The following is a 23,595-nucleotide window of genomic DNA, read 5'->3' as shown; positions in this document are numbered from 1 at the left end:
AATGTGGTCAAACAAGAAGGCTGAAGTCAGCAAGTATAGGATGTTCATGAAAAAACAGGTACTCTTCAATACTGGTGGGTTTTGCTGAATCTGAAGATTCAAGTGAAAGTAGCTACTGCCATTCCAGACTTGGAAAACCTTAATTTGCCTCCGTGTAGCCAAAATAATCCCTCCTGGGATTAAAGCCAGCAGTTAAAGTGGGGGACGTGTGGGCAGAGGGAGGACTTCACTCTGGAATTAGCCTTGGTTTGGAGGGCAGGAGAGGGCCTGGGGTTTCACAGTAATACTGTATGGCTTGATGAGGAAACTAGGAAGGGGATGGTAAGGGCTGGGACGGAGGCTGGGACAATCCAAGGAACCATGTATCTCCAAAGGGGGGCAGCAAGAGCGGAGGAGCACAAAAGACAAGTTCTGAAAAAGGAAGAATCTGTCTTTTAGGACACTCATACAGGACCTAAGTCGGCTGCTCTCCAGGCATACTCTGGATGAGCTTGGGTATTTTCTCCTTGCATCCTTCCTGCCTATGATAGTAGAAAATCTTATATGTGACCGTACTGGCCTTCACTAGAAACCTAGGTTGTATTCTTTTTCCTTGTTCAAGCTTTTTGCAGGAGGATCCTGGATGTTTTATGTGAGAGCTCAGCTCAAACCTCTCGGAGCATCTTGGTGCTCAGGCAGCAGAGGACAGGGTAAGCAGCAGGAGGAGGCAGCTCTGCTAGGGAACATGGTGCTAGTAATGCTGCAGGACACCGAAGGCAGGCCAGGCACCACGTAGCTAGGGAGCTGGCAGGGTAAAAATACAATAAACTGAACAGCTCTCATTTTGAAATGTGTGCCTGTATTCATCCGGTGAGGTTTCTGCAGCGCTGTCAGGCCAGGTTTGCTCTTCTGGCTGAAGCAAAGGCTTTTGGTTTTGGGGGTCCTCAAGAGGCTCTTACAGAGGTGTTCGGGATGCAAGGGTTGGGGTGCAGCATGATGCTGAAGGGAATTAAGAATGTTCCTGCAACGAGCATCACTTGTTGGAATTTCAGGCAGCAAAGGGAACACACACTGGAGAGCCCTGGTTTGCATTTCTCCCAACCATTTCATCCCAACGTCAGGGGAGGAAAGGCAATGCAGAGTCGGCTTCAAAAAAAAAAAAAAAAAAAAACAGTTGTGGCTGTGGCACAGCAGGAGTTCAGCTTGTTTTGCCTCTAGACAGTGGTTAGAAAAGGGTCCACGCTAATCATCCAGATGGCAACTCCTTCCAAGACAAATAATCAATGCAGCATAGCTGACTTTTGGCAGAAACGAGCCCCCGAGACCCGGTTCGCTGCAACAACCGTAGCTGCAGGACAGCACAAGGTCACGGAGGCCAGGGCTGCCAACAGAAAGCTGATGGCTGAACACGCAGCAGGTTTTCAGTGGGTAATGAGGCTGACGATAGTAGTGCCTAAAAATCCAATAGCAACGAGGAACATTATTATGGCCTGTAATTGCCAATAACACCCTGAAGATACTGCCTGGTCCTTGCATTGAGTGGGAGCTGACTGTCCCCAGTCTGGGTTAAAACCAGAAAACTTTAGGTTGTTTGGGTCCTCCAGAGATGGTGTTGTCCAAGCCCAACTCAATGCAGGGTCAACCTGGGTCAGGTTGGTTGTGTTGTTTCAGGCCATTGCTGGTAAGATTGAAACCAGACTGGGAAAGGCCCAAATGTCTGATCAGCACTTTGCCAGGGGAAAGTAATGCTTAAGCATCCGCAAGAGTCTGTGGTATATAATTGGCTAAAAGCAGTCTCTGTCCTGGAGGATTTTATTTCTTTTTCAGATACTACAGGATTGAATAAAAAGGGAATTTTTAGAAAAGAACAAGCTACTTTGGGATTTACAGGAGCTGTAGCTGATGACAGCTTCAAGAGTGGCTGCTTGGTGCTTCTCTGACTTCATCACCCATATAACAAAGAGCAAGTGCTGATTTCATGCAAAACAAAACTCTCAGACAAGGTCTCCTGAATTGAACTGTCTTCTGAACCAAAGGAAATGGAGTTAAATAACACATCATCTAAATGTTGTGTGGGGTCAGACCCATCACAAAAAACTTAGTTATAAAATTTCTTTCAGGTAGTTCAGGTGGTCCTGGCACGGGAAATCATAAAAAGCAGCAACTTGGATGTGTTATTTTATGCATCATTACCTGTGCTAGCTTTACACAACTGTCCCCCTTCTATCTGAGTGCTGTGACAGTGGTGGCACTGCACGCCAGGGGTCCATGAGCCACCTTCCAGCCATGCACCACGGAGAGAAACAGCTAGCACTGGCACTTCAGCAGGCACCTCAGCTGGAGGAAACTGCCCTTAGCTGAGGGGCAGAACATGCCATTTACAAGGCCCTCCTTCACCTGGCCTTTTGTGACGGATTTTCTTTCACCCAAGTCCAGCAGCAGGCTGGGAGGCAAGTCAAGGACAAATACATCGTTCCTCTTATCACACTGACAAAGGGCTGCACCAAAGAGCAGTGCAAGCCTTGAGCCCCACAGCACAGCAAAAATATACAAAGTTTGTCCCACGGGATCTAGCCTGCTTGGTGAAGTTCCCGGAGAGTTTCTTTCTATCTCATGTGAACTGTTTTCCCACATCGCTCATCAGCCAGGAATTACCCTGCCTGGCCTCAGGAGCAGCAAGCTGCTACCTGTTGCATTGGCACCAGTGAAGGTCACTGAGCACACCCACGCCGTTTGAATAAACCTGACAGCCTTACCTTTCACCGTGTGAAGAGGTACATACCACCTGGAGGCGATGTTAATTCATGTCCGTGCTTTTCATTGCGTGTGCTTTCCTATAAGAACATTTTGGAATGTGTTTAGGACTCCCTTCCAAAAGATGGATGTTTTTCCCCAGTATAATGATGGAGAATAAACTCTCAGCCTTAGCTAGTGCTGGGCAGAGCACAGGCACGGTGAAATTACACCACCAAGAGCATCTCTTCCTCCCCCCTCCTTGTGCTGGTTCACCTTCGGGACATCGCAGTTATGTTCACTGTCTCTCATAACAGTATTTTGGGGTGAGGTCTTTGCTCATGCAAACTCCGTTCATGCACACCTAGCACTAAAGGTTCATTAATTCCCACTTTCTGAAATTATGCAAGCTGCATCAACATGATAGCTAGTGTTTCCTGTGTTTCACCCCTTAAATAGTGTTTTAAAAAATGTCACCATTTGTTCTTTCATTGATAGCAATTTAGAACCACTGAAAAAAAAAAAAAAAAAAAGCAAACAGCCACAGAAAATGTCAGGAAGCTCATCCAAGGGGCCTAAGATCACAAGCTTTTGTCAAAAAGCAAACTCATTCCTGAATAATTTCATGTTTTAAGTATTCATATTCAATACTTAAGGTTGTATAAACTCCTGTTGCTTCCCTGCAGCTCACCAAGACTATGAGACCTGTGCTGCCCTCTTAAATGCAGCATTTCTCTTTTCACTCCTACCTCTCTATGCTGATGGCTAGAAAGGGCCAGGGAACATCCCTAACTATCTAAAGACATTTCTTAGGGCATCTGTATCAGCACTGTCTACCTCGGAGATATAGCAAAGTTTTGTCAGGCAAATTCATGAGAAAGGTGACTTATTTACAACTTCAGATGTATACAAAAAGGACAACAACAAGCCTATTTAATAAATTTGAAACAGACTTAATACCATTTAATTACTGCACCTGTACCAAAAGGCAGAAAGAAAAATATAATTAAATTCCAGAATTAGACAGAGGGGGGAAAAACAGCCTAATAATATAGCTCCTTCACCAATAAACATAAAGGTTATAAGTGGAATTCCCAGAATTTCAGAGTCAAAATAAAATTGTGAAAGTGAAAAGGTTAGAGGCAGAAAAAAAAAATAATAATCAGGCAGCCAAATGTAAATAATACATTAATCATGCACATCTGCTGGAACTGGCGAGGGAAGGCTTGGCTGAGCAGCCAAGGCGGCGCGGGGCTTTGCCTCGCCCCAGGCTGGCAAGGAGCACAGGAGCAGAGTAATTAGAAGTAGGTACCGGGCATAGCTCCTGTAGGAAACACTGTGCTAAAGAGGGAAAAGCATATGGCAAGAGGCAAAACTCAGCGGGTGATGGCTAGGCGCGTGCCCGTGGAAAATCAGGCGCTACTGCACCGGTGAAAGCTCTGAGGACAAATGAGTGTTAGCTGCCCTTGTGACAAGTGACACAACAGCTTCACTTCATCAACGATCTTCTTCAGTTTCCTCCTTGCAAAACACATTGGCGGGGTCCTGACGTGGAAGAAAAGGATGACTTGTCTTCTTGTTGACATTAGCATTTTAAGGCAGCTTGATGCATTTACTTTGGATACATTATTATTATTGTTGTTGTTGTTGTTGTTGTTGTTGTTGTTGTTTGTTTGTTTGTTTGTTTTCAATGTCTATGCAGACAGCTGATGACCAAAACTCCTGTAGTTCTTCAGGACATGAGCTGTGACCAGCTGTCGGTGTGCAGCTTTGCCCAGCCAAGGTATCCTCCTGAGAGATGCTGCTCACCACGCTGCAAACTCCTCGGCCCTGGGAGCTGCTGCCAGGCAGGCAGAGCTGTTTGCTGAGAGACTGGCGTGGGGACACTGGAAGCTCCCAGTAGCTTGTGCACAACTCTTCTGTATTTACAGCATTAAAATCTTATGAACCCAACACACGCCAGAGCTAAACAAAACTAGGGCAAGAGTCCTTACAGGACTATTTTAATACCTTGGAAACACACAGTTCCCACTGCATATAATAGCTATTACATCTCTGCAGTGACTAAAGCTGAGGAAGAAAATATGAGTGGACCTGGAGCTGACTTTGCTGGTAGAATTGCTGAGGCCACACAACATTAGCACTGGAGAAGCCAAAATCCAGCTCAGGCTACCACTGCAGTCTACTTCAATTCCTATAGATCATATGTTTCCCAGTACTGACTTCAGGCCATTGGTCCTTGATACCAATTCCCGTCAGGACACTTTTGCCTGCACTTTGATGATTATTTGTAAGCTGAAGGGTCACCTGATGGGCACGTTTTGTCTGCTTTGGAACAGGTGATGTAGAAGTCTTTGCTCTAGCCTGCATTTAGTGAGATGTGTCTGTCCTGGGTGTTCATATTTTTTAGTAGAAGCCTCTGCTCTTACAGTTATTCAGCCAAATGAGTCAATCCAGCATATTTTAAAAAGGCAATTGCAGCAGTAGTCCGTTTAATTTTCTTCTAAAAATCTTAAGTTTTGTACATTGACATCCTGGGTGTGGAAACAGAAGCAGCTAAAAAACTTTTAGCAAATTTCAGATAAACTCAGGAAGCAGAACACAACTTCTACGACAAGACATAAGCAGATACCTTTTAAAACAAAAGGATTCTGTGAAAAGCACTACGTTGATATGGATCCCTGAGAAGTACGTTTATAGAAATATGTTATAGTAAGTGACTATAAATAGGAACTCAGAAAAGTGAAGTTCCCTATTTTCTATGAATTTAAGGTCAAGGAGTAGATAATATTACAAGGGGAGAATTTACCTGTACTCAAGGAAAGTGTTAGTGGCTTCTGAGTGAGGTCCCTTCAACAATTCTGAGTTTTCATAGTTTAAGAGGTAAAAAAGAAATGACTAATCTCCTGAGGATTTTTTTTTTCCCAGAGGATTAAACACAAAGCAAAGATTTCTTCTTTCTGTAGGGTACGTGGAGCTAAGCATTGCGAGGACCTGTGGAGGCATGAAAATGTTGGCTTTTGACACAAATTTAGCAACTCCTCCTCTGTCAACTCATACTTGAAAGTGCCTGTGGGCAAACATTTTCAGATCTGTGGAGCAGACAGACTGCAGGCTGCAGTGCAGCATTGTCTGGCCCCCACGGCACAGGGAGCGATGGGCACATTAAGAGATGCTCTCTCACACCTCGTTGCCTGTGTCCTGGGGTACCTGCTGCCCTGGTGGGTGCATTGCCGTGCCCCTGAGCAATGGCCTCTGGAGGGGGCAGCACACTACTCGCCATCCCCTGTTGCCCATCCTCCCGGGCTTTGCATTAATCCAAGAGTGTTGTGCATTAATCCACATCAGTCCTCTGAAATATAGCCAAGCACAGCATGGAGACCATTACTTACTTTATCCCTAGTACATTTAGTTTCAATGAACAAAAAGCTAGATACAGTGGTTTAAGTCCCTCATGCATCATGGTCATAATCTGCCTTCTGAGGTGTCTATTAAAATTAATCATTTCCTTTCCCATTACTTTGTAGCAGAGGAGGTGCACCTTACACATCCCTTTTGTTCACTCTTTCCTTGGTGCCTCTACTGAAGTGGTCCTGAAGGAGCAACTGTTCCCTGTTCATTTAAATATGGCACAGCATCTTGTCTCAAAGTATGCACTTGCTATCATGTTTAAAACAGGTTTCTTTGTTCTGGAGTCACTTCTTTTGCCTCGCAGCCTAAACTGTTGTGAAACACCTTGCTCTAAAGTGGTTTGGTAAAATATGTTTGGCTGTTTAGTGTCAGAGGTAGAAAGATACCACCCAAAGCATGGATCTACTGGTGTAATAGAGCTGAAAAAAAAAAGTTACAAAAAAGGATATGTGTTTTTCCTGCAGTTAATATTCCATTCAAGTATTTTGAGCAATGTAAGATAAAACATTTTTACCTCCAAATTTTCTAGATTCCTGAAACATGAAGAATGTAAGGTTGATGTTCAAGCTAGTTATTGTGCCTGAAAGATACATGTGGAACTACCAGGAACCATCTCAGGAAACAATTCTAGCTTTGAACTACAGAGTAAACAAAGAGACAATCAGGTTTGTCTCTGGGGAAAGGCGTGTAGTGATTCTAAAACCGCAGAGATGTAGTCCTGAACAGAAACAGCACTGCACTGCAGGGGCGTCTCAAGGGCTGGTAGAAGGCTTGTGAAAGTATCCTTGAACGTTTTTTGTGCCAGGACTAAGAAGTCTGCACATGCGTCAAATTAAATGATGAAGGTTAACTTAGATCTCCCTGCATAGTAAGTTTCAAATTCCAGGATACTTTCTCTACCAGAGCTTGAGGGAGATCAGACTGTTGAAACTGAAAGCTGTAAAGAAGCTTCATTTCTAACTAACATATTTAACAATAATATGTAGCCAAGAGGTACCTGAATTTATTAACAGATCAAGTTCAGTTATAATGCAAGCAAGTCTTACTTGAAAAGCTATCTTAATTTGTTCACATATAGAAAAAACAACAACAACAAGAGCATGCCCTATTTAAAGAGTGCATGTAGAAACTGTAATAATGAATTAGTTAAAAATAACCCCATTGAAAACATAAAATCCTATACGCAGAACCTCAAAAGCAAAGCCTTTCCGATTGATTTTTTTCTTGGTATTAGCATTGCTGTACTAAGCTAGCAGTCTTTTCCAGAGAGGTGAATTTATAGGTTGTTAGCATTAATCTGAAGAAAAAAAATAAAATAAAATTAGTTGAAGATTCAAAATAAAACGTATCCACATCTATTCAAAAGATAAAGGTCAGCACACAGTCCTGAGAAGAAGTTCTGCTGAAAGTGCTAGTGCTATAAAGCCACAGGTGAACATTTAGCCTTATGTTCTATCACAGGGTGGCAAAGTAATGACAATGATCATGGGAAAAAAAAAAAAAAAACACACTTGGGTGAATTGCAAGAGCCATGTTCTCACTGCAGGGCTCAGAAGTCAGCTTCACAAGCTGCACCCATCCAGGAAAACAGTAAAATGGGATGGTGTTGACTTGGTGCGTATGTATGTTTCTCTTTTCAACAAACTAGAGAGAAAAAAAAATGTGGTGAACTAGTTTACCAGGATTCTGATTTCCACTGAAAAACCCATTCAGAGAACTGAGAGTTCAGCCTAAACAAAGTAACAAGGGGGCTTTTTTCTTATCAGAAAAAAAAAATATATATATATATATACACACACACACATATACATATGTGTGTGTATATATATATATATGTATATTTATGTGTATATATATATATACATTTTTATGACCAGATCACAAGCAGTTTACATCATTAATATCAGTGTAGCAGAAACTCATTTCCATGATGCTTTACTACTACTCAGTCACTACAATTTTATTTTTAACAATAATACCTAAACCTACTCCTCTACCTGTTTGAATGCACAGCAAACCTCTTCTGGTAGCTCCATTAACCTCTTCTAGCTCCATTAATTTTGCCCGCTTTTTCATCACTTTCTCCCAAGTCCTTTGCTTCACATGTAAATAATTCCCAGTGGAGGATGGCCTATGCCCGAATCTGGCTTTTCATCCCTGAATAAGGGTCCATGCAAATTAGATGTGCTCAGCTGAGTAAAATCCAGCTTGCTAAATACTGGTAAAATTATGTCATGGAAACAGACCCCCATAACCTGCCTTTGCTTTTACCCACCACTTGTCAGACACGATCACAACAATAGCAAATTAACTTCAGAAAAAAATCCTGACAGGGCAAAGATACTCGGGCAATATTCAAATGAACCACTTAACCTTTTGGTACTAAAAGCTTCCTGCAATAATGAAACATTAGTCATTAACTAAATGTGCTTTGTTAAATATTAGACAAGAGAGCACATTCAATTTAGCTCTCACATATACTTAGCGATAAAGAGCCATCTGTGTTGAACACAATCTCCAGGACAGGAAGTGTGCTGTGAATGGCACTCCAGTCTAGCAAAGCTCTGATGTGTGGGCAAAAATACATACAACAGCCAGCACATCATGGAAAAAAGGCGATCCGGAATGGAGACTAATCATATTTATGAGGTTATTCTCCCCTCTTAGAATTATCCATTCTGTACAAGCACAAAGGAGAGATGGATTAAAAAAAAAGAAAAACTCCACCTAACCATTGGGCAGACAAGGAAAACTGCCCGAAGTAGAGTGTTGTTCTTGCAAGGGCTGCAATTCCTTCTCTTGCTCTTGCTCTGCCGTGGCATGAGGACTGTTGGGGCTAGATTAACATGATGGATAATTGTAGTCTCCTAAATATTGATTAAACACCCAATGCTGAAATTGAAATGTTCACTCCTCTTTGATAAACAGTGATTTTTTTCAGTTCTTACCTGCCCATATTTGTATCAGAAAACGTAGGCACAGCCACCCAACACTAGATGCACCAAAGATTTTGGTGAACAGCAAACTACCCTATGAGGCAGCTGCTCTAGTCAGACCTTTCTCTCAGCTCCAGGGCCTCCTCCATCATCCATCTCCTGGAGACTGCTCACAGGCCCACAAAGCCCAGCTAGGAAGAGCTGTGAATACTCTTGGCTGTGGTGCTCAATCTATATGAGAGAACTGGCTTTAAACCTCTCCTCTATCTGAGGAGGGCTGCCCCTGAAGATCTGTGGGCTGCTTGAAAGAAGCTGTGAACCTAAAAAACATGCCTGCTATCAGACTGATAATGGGATCTTGGGATGGGGCCTTCAGCTCTACTGGGAAAATTGTAGGGATCCACAGACCAGCAGGAAAAGCAGTTTAGAAGGAATGCTGTTGCTCTGGTGGGGTGAAAGACATCCCACAGCCCCACACCCTAAATCAGGTGGGAAAAACTGCCTTCTGGAGTTGCCCATTTCCACATACACAGAAGATGTCTGACTGATGAATCGTGCATCTCTTGAGTGGCTAAAGGAGATGTGAATCCTCCAAATTTTTTTGGCAACTTTAAAGTTAAAGGAAAGGACAGGAGAATAGAGGATCTTATTTTTAGGTGCTGAACCACAGTATAATGCCAATATTCCCCTGTGGGCCTATTCCTCAGGGCTGTTTAAAAGATAGTCTTTAAGCTGTGCTTTTCTCCTCGGCTTTACCCACTGGCTAGTTTTGGTAGTCCCTGCTGAGCACACTGGATTCATGTTATGAACTCATAGTGCTCCAGTTCTTCCAGAGTATGGTGTAGGCATCCAGGCCCCAGATCCCAAAGTGAGAAGAATCCCACTCGACAGCACTGTATTTGAGACAACTAAATTGGTCACTGTGGTCACTTTAGTCATCAGACTTTGCCCTTACTGCCCGTGAATTTTCCCTAAAATGATGATCAATGTTTCTTTTAGAACCATGTTATCTGACGTGGTACTCCGTGTCTGTCGTCTGTGTGCTTTCATGGATTATTCACAGCATCTCAGTCCTTACACAGCCGACGTTTTTTTTGGGCTGGCCACCAAAGTCTCCTGATGGTACAAGCAGCACTCCCCTTTCTCCCTGACCTTCATTAGCACTTACTGGTTCCTGGTTCACCTGTGCTGAAATGCAGTTGGCAGTTTGTAGCTAATGTCGGTGGGCTCTGCCTATTCTCTTACATTTGATATGAATGATAAAACATCCTGACAGACCTCCACTGGTCACCTGGCAAGCGCTAGTGTTAACCAAAAAGCACTTCAGTATATCCTCAGACAAAGGTTCTCTAGTCTAATTTGTCTGAATGTCATTAACTATATGATAAAAATAAATAAATAAAATAAAATAAAATAAAATAAATAAGATGAATTTATGAGGTGTAAAGCAGTCCTTTTTTTTTTTTTTTTTTTAACATGCATATTAATATACCCATAAATCCATGTTAAAAAGAAGCCAAGAATGCCAAGAAGCATTATCTGGGTAGCGTCACATTTTTTTCAATTGCCTTTTTATTAGTGCTCCATAAATATTCAGAAAGTGCTTTAGACATCTCCTGACCAACACCAAGTGTCATCTTCTTTAGCTTTAATGATATTGCTCTGGGCAAGGTCAACTATTTCATATCTTTCTGTCAAGAAAAGAAAACACATAAGCAATAAGATATGAAAGATTTCAGCCCTTCTGGGAATCCTCCCTGTAAGGATCACTACAGCTGAATGTCTCAACAGGAAAAACAATGAAAATGTGTGTCAAGAAGAACAAGGTCTTACAGCATATTATTGTATTTTTAAAAATTTTTTTCAAGTCCTTTGGACTCAGAGAAATGCTTTTACAATTTCTACTGAGTCCTTTAGAGGGCTCCTCCTCAGCACTTGAAAATGTAGCATATTCTTTAGCTTTACAAGTCCCTTATTTGTGACATAGATCCAAATGTACAACTAGGTAGTTGATATCCAGAAAACAACAAAACAAAATTTTTTCAGGAAGGAAACTATGTTTTACAAAAAAAATAAAAAAATAAAATAAAAAATTAAAAAAAAAAAAAAAGAAAAAAAATCCCTGTACAGTGAGCCATGATTTCTGTGTATTTGGGGTTTCTGTGCGAGTTAGTTGCCCTGTTCCTTTCAAAGACAGAGATGATCTCTTCTAAATCTTGTAAAATCTACAGAAACTTTGCCAGGGTGTATCATAGTAGTCTTTAACTGGTATCTTCTGCTGGAAGATGCCAGATGTAAACACACATATCTTATAAACAGGTGGAAAACAGATGTTTTACAACAATTAGTCCTGAATCTCTCTTCTTTTTTTTTTTTCTTTTTTTTTTCCCTACTTCTCCCACACTTCTTAGCTATAGTACTGGCTGCATGTCACCCTCGCCAGCCACAGTGAAGAGCTGAGAATACATTAAATGCCAAAGAGTAAAGCTGAACAGTCCTTGTCACAGTACATTATGATATGATGATAGTGCTTTTTCTGAATTGTTCCATTAGAAAAGCTATTCTAAGGGGAGAAAAGATGGTTAGCAGTCAAAATATTAGGAAGAATTCTTAGTAAATGCTGCCTTTAGAAGTCTACCAGAATAGCTATTGAGATTGCACTTATATATAATAATAATAATAAATAATAGTTTTATTCTGGTATCTCTCTTTAGCTGGGTTTAACTGAAAAATTCAACCTATATTAGTAATTTATAGATCAACAGAGCAAAAAGGAAAAAAGGTATATTTTTAGAAGTATTCATGGTTTTGGCCAGTAATAAACAATTGCATTAAAAGAAACTACCAAAATATATCCATAACTCAGGACAACCACATACACTGAGAAATGTAAATGGGAATTGGCCTGAAGAATGAGAAGCTGTGGGAATACTACCCCTACTTCAGCCACAGAGGTACAACCGCATGGTGTGGAGGCAGGGCTTTGGACCGCGAACAAATTTTAAGCCTAAAGGGTCCAGCTCAGGTGAGAAATGAGCAGAGCTGTTTTTAGGAACTTACATGGTGTCAGACCCACAAGTTATTTGGGTTATGGCAACTGCTATTACCGAGGCACGAATCTGTATGCTCCATGACGACAGCACTCAGTGCAGAGAACTGACATTCAACCATCAGTTGTCTTTGGAAGTATGTTATTTCAGGTGATGGGAAATCAATCAGCGTTATGGTTCATAACTTAGATTCTGAGTATTTCCCCCATTTCACAAATCATATGCCCCCAAATCTGTCAGTTTAATGCAAGAGCAGAAAGTGGGCTGTAACTCCGTGGTCCCACCTTTTACTCTTCACCTTACCCTACAGCACCCTCCCTCAGAGCCTCCGTTCAAGTCTCCACAGTTGACTTTGCAAAGCCTGCTGGTTTCTGCCTACTCTTCTCCCTAACTTGCAGAGCATCATTTATGTCATTAATTCATAATCATGTATAATACTTGCAGAAGTGCCCTCCTTTATCTACCTATATTCAATCACCAGTGGTTTACTTTTTCCCTGGCCCACTCTACTCAGCACAAGGACTGTCCCATATATTGTTTCTGAGAACAATTTTTGGCGCTGAATTTTGGTTGAATGTGTTGACTTTCCACGGGGACTCTCTGTCCGGGCCTTCCTGGCTCCTTTCTGAAATTCCTGTTAAAAACAGCAGGCTGACATTAGATTCTGGCAATTATTACCGACAAATACTTGAAATGTTAATGTTATAATTGCATCACTGTTGCAGCGGAGAAATAGCACACCTCAAAGAAACCAGGCCAGCTGGGCTGGGGAAAGCAAGGCTGCCCTTTCTCTTCAGAAGCGAAGAGTCTGGGCTGTGTGCTCGCTGCCAGCATAGTTTAGTTCAGCAGAGGCCAAGAGCCATCTCCTGTGACCCTTCCCCAACGAGGTCTCAACTGCAGATGCACAGACAGCTGATGGAGCCTGAGGGCCACTTCCACAGTGCTCTTCTGGGAAAAAGTGAGTTTGTCTGTATGCACACATACATACATGCACATGAAATTTGTAAAGGTATTCACACCTGAGTTGGGTTGTCCCTTTCAGATTTTGAATCAAACAATTTAAAAACCACCACTTTGAGTTGTTGAGATTGGCTTAAATAGGCACTGTACATTTCATCAATACATGTATGACACGTACATATGGTACCTACCTTTGTATAGATATTTATAAATCTACATATACACCTACATAACTAATTGTGATGTCTGATTTCTACAGGCCTATGAAATAGGCATCACGTGTTCATCTCAGTATTATAACAAAATTCTTCCAGATTTTGGGATGGGAGGGGTGGGGAGAAGAGAGGGAAGGAAGAGAGAAACTGCATGTGAACATTTTTGTTGGGGGAGATTGGAGGCATTTAAGGAACCTTTACAAAAACCACACTTAAGAGACCTCTTGTTCGTCTTGCAAACAGTACAACAACAGCTTGCAGGAAACGATGATTATCTCCTACTACCACTTGCTGGTATCCTATAAAATATTCTTTTAAAACATCTAGTGTGTTGAGGTGTGTCAAGTAGCTTTTTCACCACTCGACGTGCGATAAACAGGATATCTCTCGTAATCAGAAAATCTAAAGCGTAGGGAATGTAAAGATTAAAAGAGCAGTGTTTTTCTTTAAATGAATGTAATCAATGCGCTTATTAGTTTGCTGCGGCAGAAGGAGAGAGTGGGTGGGTGTTTCAGAGTTGGCACATGTCTATTTGGCAACAGTGAATAGCCTGAGTGTTTATAGAGAGAGCTCTGTGGAATCCCTAGATTCTGCAGATTTCCTTACCAATTTTGTCTCAGATAATTAAGGATTTTAAATAATAAAAGAAAAAGTTAAAGAGGAAGTACAAGCTCCAGCTGGATCAAATAAAAAATAAATAAATAAATAAAAAAGGAGGGTTTTTAAATTCTCAATATTGCCTTAAAACTAAAAATCAGCACTCAAGCACAATTTGGCTCTTAAAAGTATCTATGGAAAACTGGCACCTGCTTCCTCAACAGATCTACTCACTGGATGTATCCAGAGCTATATCTTCTTAAACTAGTGATTAAAAAAAGTTTCTACAGCTGTTGGACCTGCAACCCATAACGTGGAACAGGATTGAGCTGGAGTCTTTCTGGTCCATACCTGGCTGAAGTGACCCGAGTCCCCAGGAGGATAAGGCTGTGACCAGCCACGGTGCCCCCAGTGCCTTCAGGTTCACCCTTATCTTCAAGGAAGGCCAGAGTGTTAGGGCAGCCCTCCTCATCTGAAGCGAAAAACGTAGGCAGGTTTGCACAAACACTGTCTGGTCACTCTTCAGCTGTGCTGAGACATAACTGCGGCACCCATCCGGTTCAGGCAGAGCTTCAGTTTACGCGGAGCAAGTGCATTGCCCGTGGGAGCACACTGCTGGAGGCAGCGAACTGGCCATAGCTCTTACTTGGACTCTCTATGGGAAACTTGGATGCTGTCAGAAAGACCAAGAGCTAAATAGACATCCAGTGCAACTCCATTCACACTCTTTGAGTATTACTGAACTCCTGCAGCCCGTGGTCAGGCTGTAAGCCATTTCTCTGCAGTCACATACAAGCTCTGTAAGGGAGCAGGACTCAACTATTTCCTATGTCCTAGCGCAGCACTGTAAGAACTTAAACTATCAATCATATTGCTTGTTCTAATGCATATAATATATTCATAAAATACCTATGTGCCTATATATGTGTATATAATTATATACGTATAATATACTGATCACTTACAACTTTACCATTTAATGATAATGTTTGATTGTTCCCAATCTATTTCCTACTCTTACCGTGACTAAAAGAGGTCAGTACTCTTGGGCAGTGTGTTATATTGTCAGTTATGTGAAATTAAAAGCTAAGTAAGACCAGCAGCAATTCAAAGCGACAACTCTGGGGAAAAAAATCTATATATTACAGAGACAGTCCGTTTTTTTTTCCTAGTCACTGGCTTACAGATTTAGATGAAATAATATTCAGAAAAATATATAATTTTTAAATGCATATCTATTAGGTACACATTGCCCTATTTATTTTAAAAAATGTAATAATCAGAATATTACACTGAGCCACTAAAGCCTGTAACAATAACATGCGTTAGGTGCAGTCATGATTTCTGTACTGCAGCTGTGTCACACCTCCAGTAAGGAAGCTCTTCCTTTCCTTTGAAGCCAGCTTCAACCTCAAACACTGCCAACCTCTTTCCATCTCCTCACCCTCTCCCCTCCACCCCCAAAAAAATTTGAGACACTTATATCAGACCTAACCACCAATGCCAGTTTGAAGCAATCTTTGCTTTAAGGCCATTGCACTGAGCTCTATCCTCATGTAGAAGCGTCCTACCACCCAAGGAAATGCTGATAGGTATCTAAACAGGGGACTTTCTATAGGCATGGCAAAGCTGGCGGCTCTCTCAAGGAGTTAGGCTTTTCATGCTGCACTGAAAGGGCAGTCAGAGTTCCTTATGAGTTTATGAGCCCCACCAGACCAACCTCAGAGAGTGGAGGAGCCTCTTGACTCAGGACATCTCTGTCTCACGGGAGGGAGGTGAAGAAGGGGTGAACCTCAACCCTGTTCATTCTTCCCTGGTCTGGCAAATCTGAAGTAGCCACGGAGGGATGGCAACCTACAAACTGAGATGTGCTATACTATTAGATCTAACAGAGGATAAAAGTCCATAAAGGTTCATGAAGTCAATAAAATTTCCATTGACTTCTGATGAGATCCTGAGTGTATCACATGGCTGGATATTATACTTGGGCAAGACCAAAAGAAACGTAATCTGGAAGAATCAGGCTCAGGAAAGAGGTCTTTGCTCCTTCTGAGCTGTGAGATACAGTCCAAGCCCCATTCTGCATCCTTTTTCAGTATGCATGTTGTCTGGCTGGAATGCTCTACATCATACCCTTCAAAGCACTTCCCCAACTCTTCAGATTTGGCAGTCACCATTTTCTCATGCTACATTTATTACTCCTACGGCTTCCATGACCATCTATTACAAATGATGGCCATGGACAGCACTGTGTAGGTGAAGCACATTAATGTCGATACCACCCTGCAATTGGGGTGCGCTAAGCTGCTTCAATGGGAAGATCCTCCCCCCTCCTATTTTGATTTTTCTGCTGCTATACTTGATGACTAGCAATAAAAATGGATAAACAGAGATCCAAGGGAAATGAAACTACATCTGCTGAACATTCAGAGCCAAAATACACAAGGTGGATAATTTGCATGCTCTATGTAAAAAGTAGTTATGCAGCTTTCTTCCTACTCTTTACATCTCCATAAAACATAATAATGGATTTCTAATTATACACCCAAATAATAGGCAAGCTGCAAGATGCTGGGAGAAAATTGGAAAGGGGGAAAGAAACTAACCAAAGGTACAGATGTAAAGAGGGTAGTGACTTTTCTATAAAGATGCTGTAATGGCTGCTAAGTAGTCATTTTGAAACAGAAATTTTTAAGTGTCCTAATAGGAGTTTTCATTTTCTGACAATTTGCTACACAGTTGAGTGATGTCAGACAACAATCTGCAATCTACTACAATGACCAAAGAGAAACTGTCTTCATGCCCATTAAAATATATAATTGATTCCTAAATTGGCTTTCTACAAAAGAAACCAATCAGATTGATGCCAAATTCAGGCAGCAGATAAAGTCTTGACAGTTGAGATTAAACGTTTGATAGACTTGATGCTGAAGTGAAGCATATTTATAAATGATAAGCTCCTTGAGGTAAAACCAAATTTATAGCGGATTACGAAACATCATCATCCTTGTTTTGTTGGTGGATGATGGCATTCGAATTGGCTGCATTGCTGCCAGGAAGGGGCTCATTGCTGGTGCAAAGCACGAGAGCCCCTCTCTCCTGGCTGCCCTGCCTCCTGCTCACCTCTGGAGGGTGTCTCTGCAGCGGGGTACGGGATGAATGAGGGGAGATATCCCAAAGGGTTGAGGTGCTAGAAACCAACACCCATCTCTTCCTCAGCTGGTGCCTCACTGAGTGGTGATAGTGTGCCCCCCTCCCCCCCTCCAGCACCTCCCCAGCCTTCAGCAACCAGGAGGTCCTAGCACCTTCACTGCCCTTGCTCCAAACTGCTCTTATCTTGCCTCCTGCCTATTTTTTTTAATTATTGTTTCCTACCTTGGAATATTCTTATGATTCAGCCTTTTTGCAAGTTTCTGGTCTGAGGCATCCTATGAATCTTCCAGAGGGCCATGCACATGCTTTGCATGCTTGCCCCATCAGTATCAACTCCATCAGCACACCTGATGCAATCGGCTCACCCAGAGATTACCTGGCAGAGATTACCTAAAGCAGAGATTACCTGGTAATCTATCTGCTATAGCAACAAAGAAGCAAAGTTTTTCTGATGAAATTTTCTAGATGTTGTTTTCCTTTCTCATTTTGCTTCAGTCAAATAAAATCATTAAGTGTCCTTTGTAACTGGAGTACAAATAAGTCCTCCAGCTTTGGAAGAATGTACTTTGAGGGGAAAACAAACAAACAAACAAAAAACCACCACAACAACAACAACAACAAAAAGACCTGCACGATTGCTTAATCTTTGAAATTTAATGGAGTTTCAAGGTAATGTTGGGGAGGATTTAGAATGAGCCTCAAAGTGACTGTTCTACATGGTAAGAAAAGCTATGAGGGAGCTGATGATTATAGCCAATACATCTCATCTGTTCTCCTAGCAGAAGCATTAGCTACCAGAGAGCTGTCTTAGGTGAGATACAAGAGGAACCCTCGGCATAAAAATGTCCCTGACAATGGATGTCAGCACTTGTGTCAAGGTCTCACTAGCGAACAAGCTTTTAATTTCTGAGAAATTTAACTGGAGCTGAGTGAGGAGAAAAACAATTTATTTATTTATTTATTACGTTGCAAGTGAAATAATTGGTGGATGAACTTTTAACTAAATAATAGATCCCAATTTATTTTCCAGAGGAATAGATGAAGGCAGTGCAGCTGTTTATTGCATAACCACGAGCTTAAATTCACCTTTTTACCTGTCACATATGAACAGTAAAAAAAAAAAAAAGTCAGCATCTCCACCATCTAAAATGTTTTGCAACTGTCACTGCCTACGCGTGATCCAGCATCCAAAATACAAGATATATAAGGTTATAGTTCAAAAGGTACTACCTAAATCCTGAAGGGCTATTCTGGGACCTGAAATAAGGCCTGTACAAAACAGGCTTAAGTTTTTTGAATCAATTCTCTTCTGGTACTACTGGTGTAATCATCTTTGTCTTGGCATCATCGTGCCTCATCTTGCCTTATGAGAAACAGCAGTTACTAAGGGGAAGTGCAACTAGGCAGGCAGGCACTGGGCACCACTCCTGGAACAGTGGAGATTTTGCTTTTGTTGATCTCACAGGACAAATGGCACTTTCAGAAGAAAGAGTTGGGGTATTATCTTCTTAGCTTGCAATTGCTTCCAGGATGCACTCACCTGTTCGGGACCCAGGGTAATGAAACACAGCACACCATTTAATTTACATCAATTATCAGGTGAGTATTGTCAGCATCTAAATATGGCATTCATTGAAATGATGCAGAAACAATCAGTGCACATCCCGAATGCCTTCAAGATTTAGCACGTTGAACTACAGACTTCCTCAACGTAGCTGTTGAGGGTTGATGCTAAATAACACAAAGCCTAAACCTATTATCACGTATTTGTTTCCATGTTTTGTTCTTCTCTCGCACCATACCTCTGTTCTCCTTATGCAGGCAGATACATGGGCAGTGATTTTTATCCAGATGCTTGCAGGATGCTCAGCAGGCTAAAACTGATATCTGTTGGTTGCTAGCAGTGCCTCATTAACACATTGGCTTCCAACTCCAGCCCGTGAGTTCCTATCTACAGAAACTATCACAGTACTGTAAAAATTAATTTCTATGTATGCAAGAACTTTGTAAAACTAACTGTACGGATGAAATGCAGATTTTGTTACCAATTCCCTTTCTCCTTAGCCAAAGCTGGCAATCTCATACTAGTCACATACTTAACTAATAAATATTAGTTAAATTTCCAGAAATCAGTATGCACCTTTATGTGAATTTGTCTGAAGTCATACTGCTTTTTAGTTCCGCTACCTCAAAAATGTTGTTAATTGCTTTAAAAGATCCAAATATCCAGGAAAAACAACAGTATAGATAAATCAGAAGAGATTGAATTAATCCATCGTGATATCTGCAACATTCACAAAGAAAACTGTCTTTTCGTGTTTTTCAATCTAGGCTGATCTCTTCTGACATTGAACCATGAAAAAAAATACACACACACACACACACACACAAAAAACAAAAACAGATTTTCCATTGCTGATGACTGACAACGGTATGTGTATAGGACATGGTGCATCATCATCCAATACTTCCCAAAGAAGTGAAACATTAAATGAAGTAAGGTAAAAAGGTTACTTAGCTTCACTTTTCAATCACTGCCTATTTTTCACATTATTGGGGCATCCTCTGAACTTTGACTAGTGGGACACTCAGTAGGACACCAAATGCTAGGACAGGGCATCCACATTAATCATTTGAAACAGTTTGGGTATGACTAGCGTGACTGGGAGACTGAACTGTAGTGTCACTTTCAAGTGCTGCATTTGAAATTGTGATAAATATTCAACCCCATATAACACTAATTTAATGTGCATCTCCCATTTTTTGCTACAGCAAATTTCATCACCGTCGTTAGCTTGTGTTCATTGTTTTCAACCAGGAATCTACAGAGCAAATAATAAAACTATTCCCTGTTTTTATATTGCTTATGGCCTTTAAAGAAGAGACAGGACAATGACTTAAACATAAACTTTGAGGAAAAATTCTTTAAATGATTTTTTTTAAAGAACAAATTCTCTCAATGTTCATGTGATGTTAGCTATATTGTAAAATCCCTCTGTCCACATTAAACAGATTCCAAAATGCATCAGGATCATCACTATGCAATACCAAAGTAAGATCAGATCTCCACAGTTTTCAGAGAGATCACACATCAACTGGCATTTCTTAGCATATCATCTGAAATACTCATTTGAAGGTACCGCTTATTCTCTGAAACTAGATTGCTGAAAACTAGCATTCTCTCATTTATTTCTCACTAAAATTTGATTCTCTTGCCAGAAGAAAAAAAATTGGAAGAAAATCTGAATCTACCCTTTAGAAATCCAATACACTTATATTAATCTGTTGTTACAAAAATCAGTATTTATAGGGAAGATCCATTATTTCTTTCCAAAGTATCTACATACCACTTTTGAAGACAGCTAGTTTCATTAGATTGCAAACTGCTCCATCTTGTGGTAAAATAGCAGCACTAATACAACACAGAAACAGTTTTATACCTTTTTATTGTTTGAACCACCAGCCAGAAGGTGATGTGAGAATTACCAGAAATCAATTGCATTGATTTATTTCTTTTGTCTTGCAGCCAATTTCTGTATCTTACCTCAAAGCAAATCATCAGTATGATGGAGGGGAAAAAAAGTCCACATGAATCACAACACACATGGACCAGAAAGCACAGAAGGTTTGTTTCTTCCTTACGCCTGCATTCAGAAAACATTTTAAAGTATAAGCATCTGTCACATTCGGGATACTTTTTCTGAATTCTTATTGGCAAGAAAAGTTGCTCTACAATGCAAGCAGTTCAAAGGTGAAACATGATCAGCCTGGTATGGATGCAGTCAGACAGACAGGCAGGTATTCAAGAGCACTGCTCTCACTAACCTTCGCAATAATTTGGACTTCTCAGTGTGGAATCTGATGGCAATGGACACATTGGGAAGTGCCACCAGCCCCCGCTGTTGAGTGACTGCAAGATGGGGACCAAGCTTACCACACTGGTATTCATAAGAAACTTATTCACATGTCTGTGGAATTGCAGCCTGTCTTTAATAACTAGTTTTTAAGTGCTAGTTCCGTAAGTACAGCTTTTCTCCAAGTGGAGGGATGTGACACCATTCACCGAAAGATCCCCAAAAACTGGTTCATACTTCCCCCCATATAGTTTATCCCACAGGACATCATTTGGACGTCTTCCCAAGGAATTCTAAAGCTTCAACCTCCACTCAAGGAGATGTGGTGCCACACTTAAATCAGGAAAACTGCTTGGACAAAACATCTGGAGGCACAGGGAGACAACAAGTAAGAGGTTTGGCACACACGCGTTGGGTAGCCTGAAACACGAGACTGCAAAGGGATGAGAGGAGCAAGACATTAAAACAGACTCAGACTGATGAACTGATTCTACTGCTGTGCTTCATTTAAGTTCACGTGCCTACATACATGATCTGGTACGTAAGAACATCAGAAGAACCCCTATGTACCTGAATGGATATTTAGTGAATGCTTTTATTAAAGTCACAGCTTTTATTGAAACATGATATAGAGTTATCTCGCTACACACTAGCGATTTAAATTAGCAGAAATGCTACTTAAACCATTTCCTATTTTCTTTAGTGTAAAACTTACTCATATAGCCCCCATTTGCTCTTCAAAGAGCCAGGTAAATTGCCTCAGCTGTTTGTTATATTCAACTTGAACAAGTCACTGTTTTGACTGAGATCAACTAGCTTAGTGATGCGAAAACTATCAGCGACTCTATAGAGAAATCTTACCCAAATTTTATGGAGTATTTTCGAGAAACAACACAGAACAACGACAGTTCAAAATAACCACCAAAGGGATTCTGGGGAAGTAAGGAGTCAGAAATTCACCAGCCAAGGATGCAGACTGCTGAAACCCAGTTTCTAACCTGCTCTGTTTTTATTCAGTCCAAGAAATCTATGCATTTCCTGACACCTCCAGAATTGCGCTTGGGAAAACAATGACACATATGGATCACTCACAGTTATTTATTATCAGCTGCAGTGGCCGGCTAGCACCTTTTGGTACCTCTGAAGTGTAATATTTTTGGGATAATCTACAACCAACATGAGGCAGGGCTGTGTTCTCACACTTAGAGAAACTTAGAAAGGGCCCTGTTGCTAGAACTACTGAGCTGTATTTCTTTTTGTCTGCTTTCTCCAGGCTTGAGAAACCGTACGTTCTTTTCTGCTGTAGCCCAGTTCCTACAGGAAAGATAAAGGATATGCTTTTCCTGGAAGCTCTATGTATTTGACCTCTGTCCCAGGAAGGAAGATGGAAATAAACCAAAGTTTTGCGCTTTTGGGGGAGTGCTGTAACCGCTGATCTATTTTGGAAGGCTACAATTATAGAGAAGAGGTGGGCAGCACTGCCATCACCTCCTGCTTCTGATTTTAAAAAAGTTATGACTGTTTTTGGCAAAGAGTCCAATGCTATCTTTGCACATCAGCCATATTCAGAACACGCCTCCTTGATCAGGCCCCTTGAGATTTAAAGGGTGGAGAAGATAACTTCAGCCTAACCCCTTCAGCTCTTTCTGCATTTGGGGGAAGAAGAAAAAGCTGACTCCTCCAGAGGGTGATTCAGAGCACCTAAAATTAGATATTTGCTCTGAATCACTCCCCACTTAACCCTAGGGAGGCATCTTGGAGAAAACTGCTTCCACAGACAAAGGTTAGCCCCTGTGACTGTTCCGCTGTCAACATCCCCTCAATTGTCGGTATCTTTCTCACTAGTTTCTCAACTCCAGCATAGCTTAGGTTGGAAGTTATCACTTATCTTTGGACACCTGTGAAACAAAGGGAGACCCTTCAAAACTCTCCAGACACCTGTCTAGGAGCTGCCTATGCAGTCCAGAATTTAGATAGTTGAGTCACTAAACATACTCATTTTTCAAAAAGTTACAGTCCACCAACAATTTCATACACTGTCACTGACTTCAGTACAGCTAAGAAGGAAAGCTGGCACTCAAAATGCATTATTGCGACAAACTGTGAAAATTTTCAATTTTAAATCAATTTAAAGAAAGATGCTTTTTAAACAGAAAAAACATAGTAGTTATAATGGAAAGAAGTCTTTATTACTAAATATATTTATACAACAGTTCTAAATCATAACTGTATATCCTTTGAAGTTCTTGGAGCATTCTGCCTTTCTTTAAATACTCAGATTTATCGCTTTTTCCAGGTGAACTTCCGTCGTGCTCCCTCTTGACCAGGCTTTTTTCGTTCCTTCACACGTGGGTCAACTGTTAGCAGCCCAGCTACAAAACACAGGGAAACACTCATTTGTTTACTGTTATTAGTTGTTATTATAGGAGTAGTATGTGTGCATGACAATAGAGGGTTTCAAGACAGCCAAGGGGAAAAGTCCAGGATAAAACAAGCTAAAAAGAATTCAATCAGATCCTCCAACATTTCAATTTTTCTTTGGTAACTAACTTTGTTCACATTTAGAACCTCTGAGCCTTTAGAGCAGTGGTCTCAACTTTTTTAGTCGCACAACCCTATCTGTAAAAGATTTTAGAGCACACACCCCTATTATGTATATTCATTAATTTACAAGTTATATACATATGCTACTGAAGTACTAGTATTT

The 23,595-nt window shown here is 41.1% G+C and overlaps 1 protein-coding gene across 1 annotated transcript in view; it reads right to left on the bottom strand.

The window, feature by feature from the left end:
• Positions 1–23,051: 23,051 nt before the first annotated feature.
• MRPS9 (mitochondrial ribosomal protein S9) overlaps positions 23,052–23,595 on the bottom strand; it is a 30,680-nt gene continuing 30,136 nt past the window's right edge. Inside the window, exon 11 of the mRNA XM_035558133.2 lies at positions 23,052–23,260. Within this exon, the coding sequence (XP_035414026.1) occupies positions 23,169–23,260 (92 nt within the window). The 3' untranslated portion in view covers positions 23,052–23,168. The remainder of the gene's footprint in view (positions 23,261–23,595) is intronic.

This window comes from Cygnus atratus, chromosome 1, assembly GCF_013377495.2.
Source record: "Cygnus atratus isolate AKBS03 ecotype Queensland, Australia chromosome 1, CAtr_DNAZoo_HiC_assembly, whole genome shotgun sequence".
Classification (NCBI taxonomy): domain Eukaryota; kingdom Metazoa; phylum Chordata; class Aves; order Anseriformes; family Anatidae; genus Cygnus; species Cygnus atratus.
Note: the sequence above shows the minus strand (reverse complement) of the source record. Positions and strands in the feature narration are given on the sequence as shown.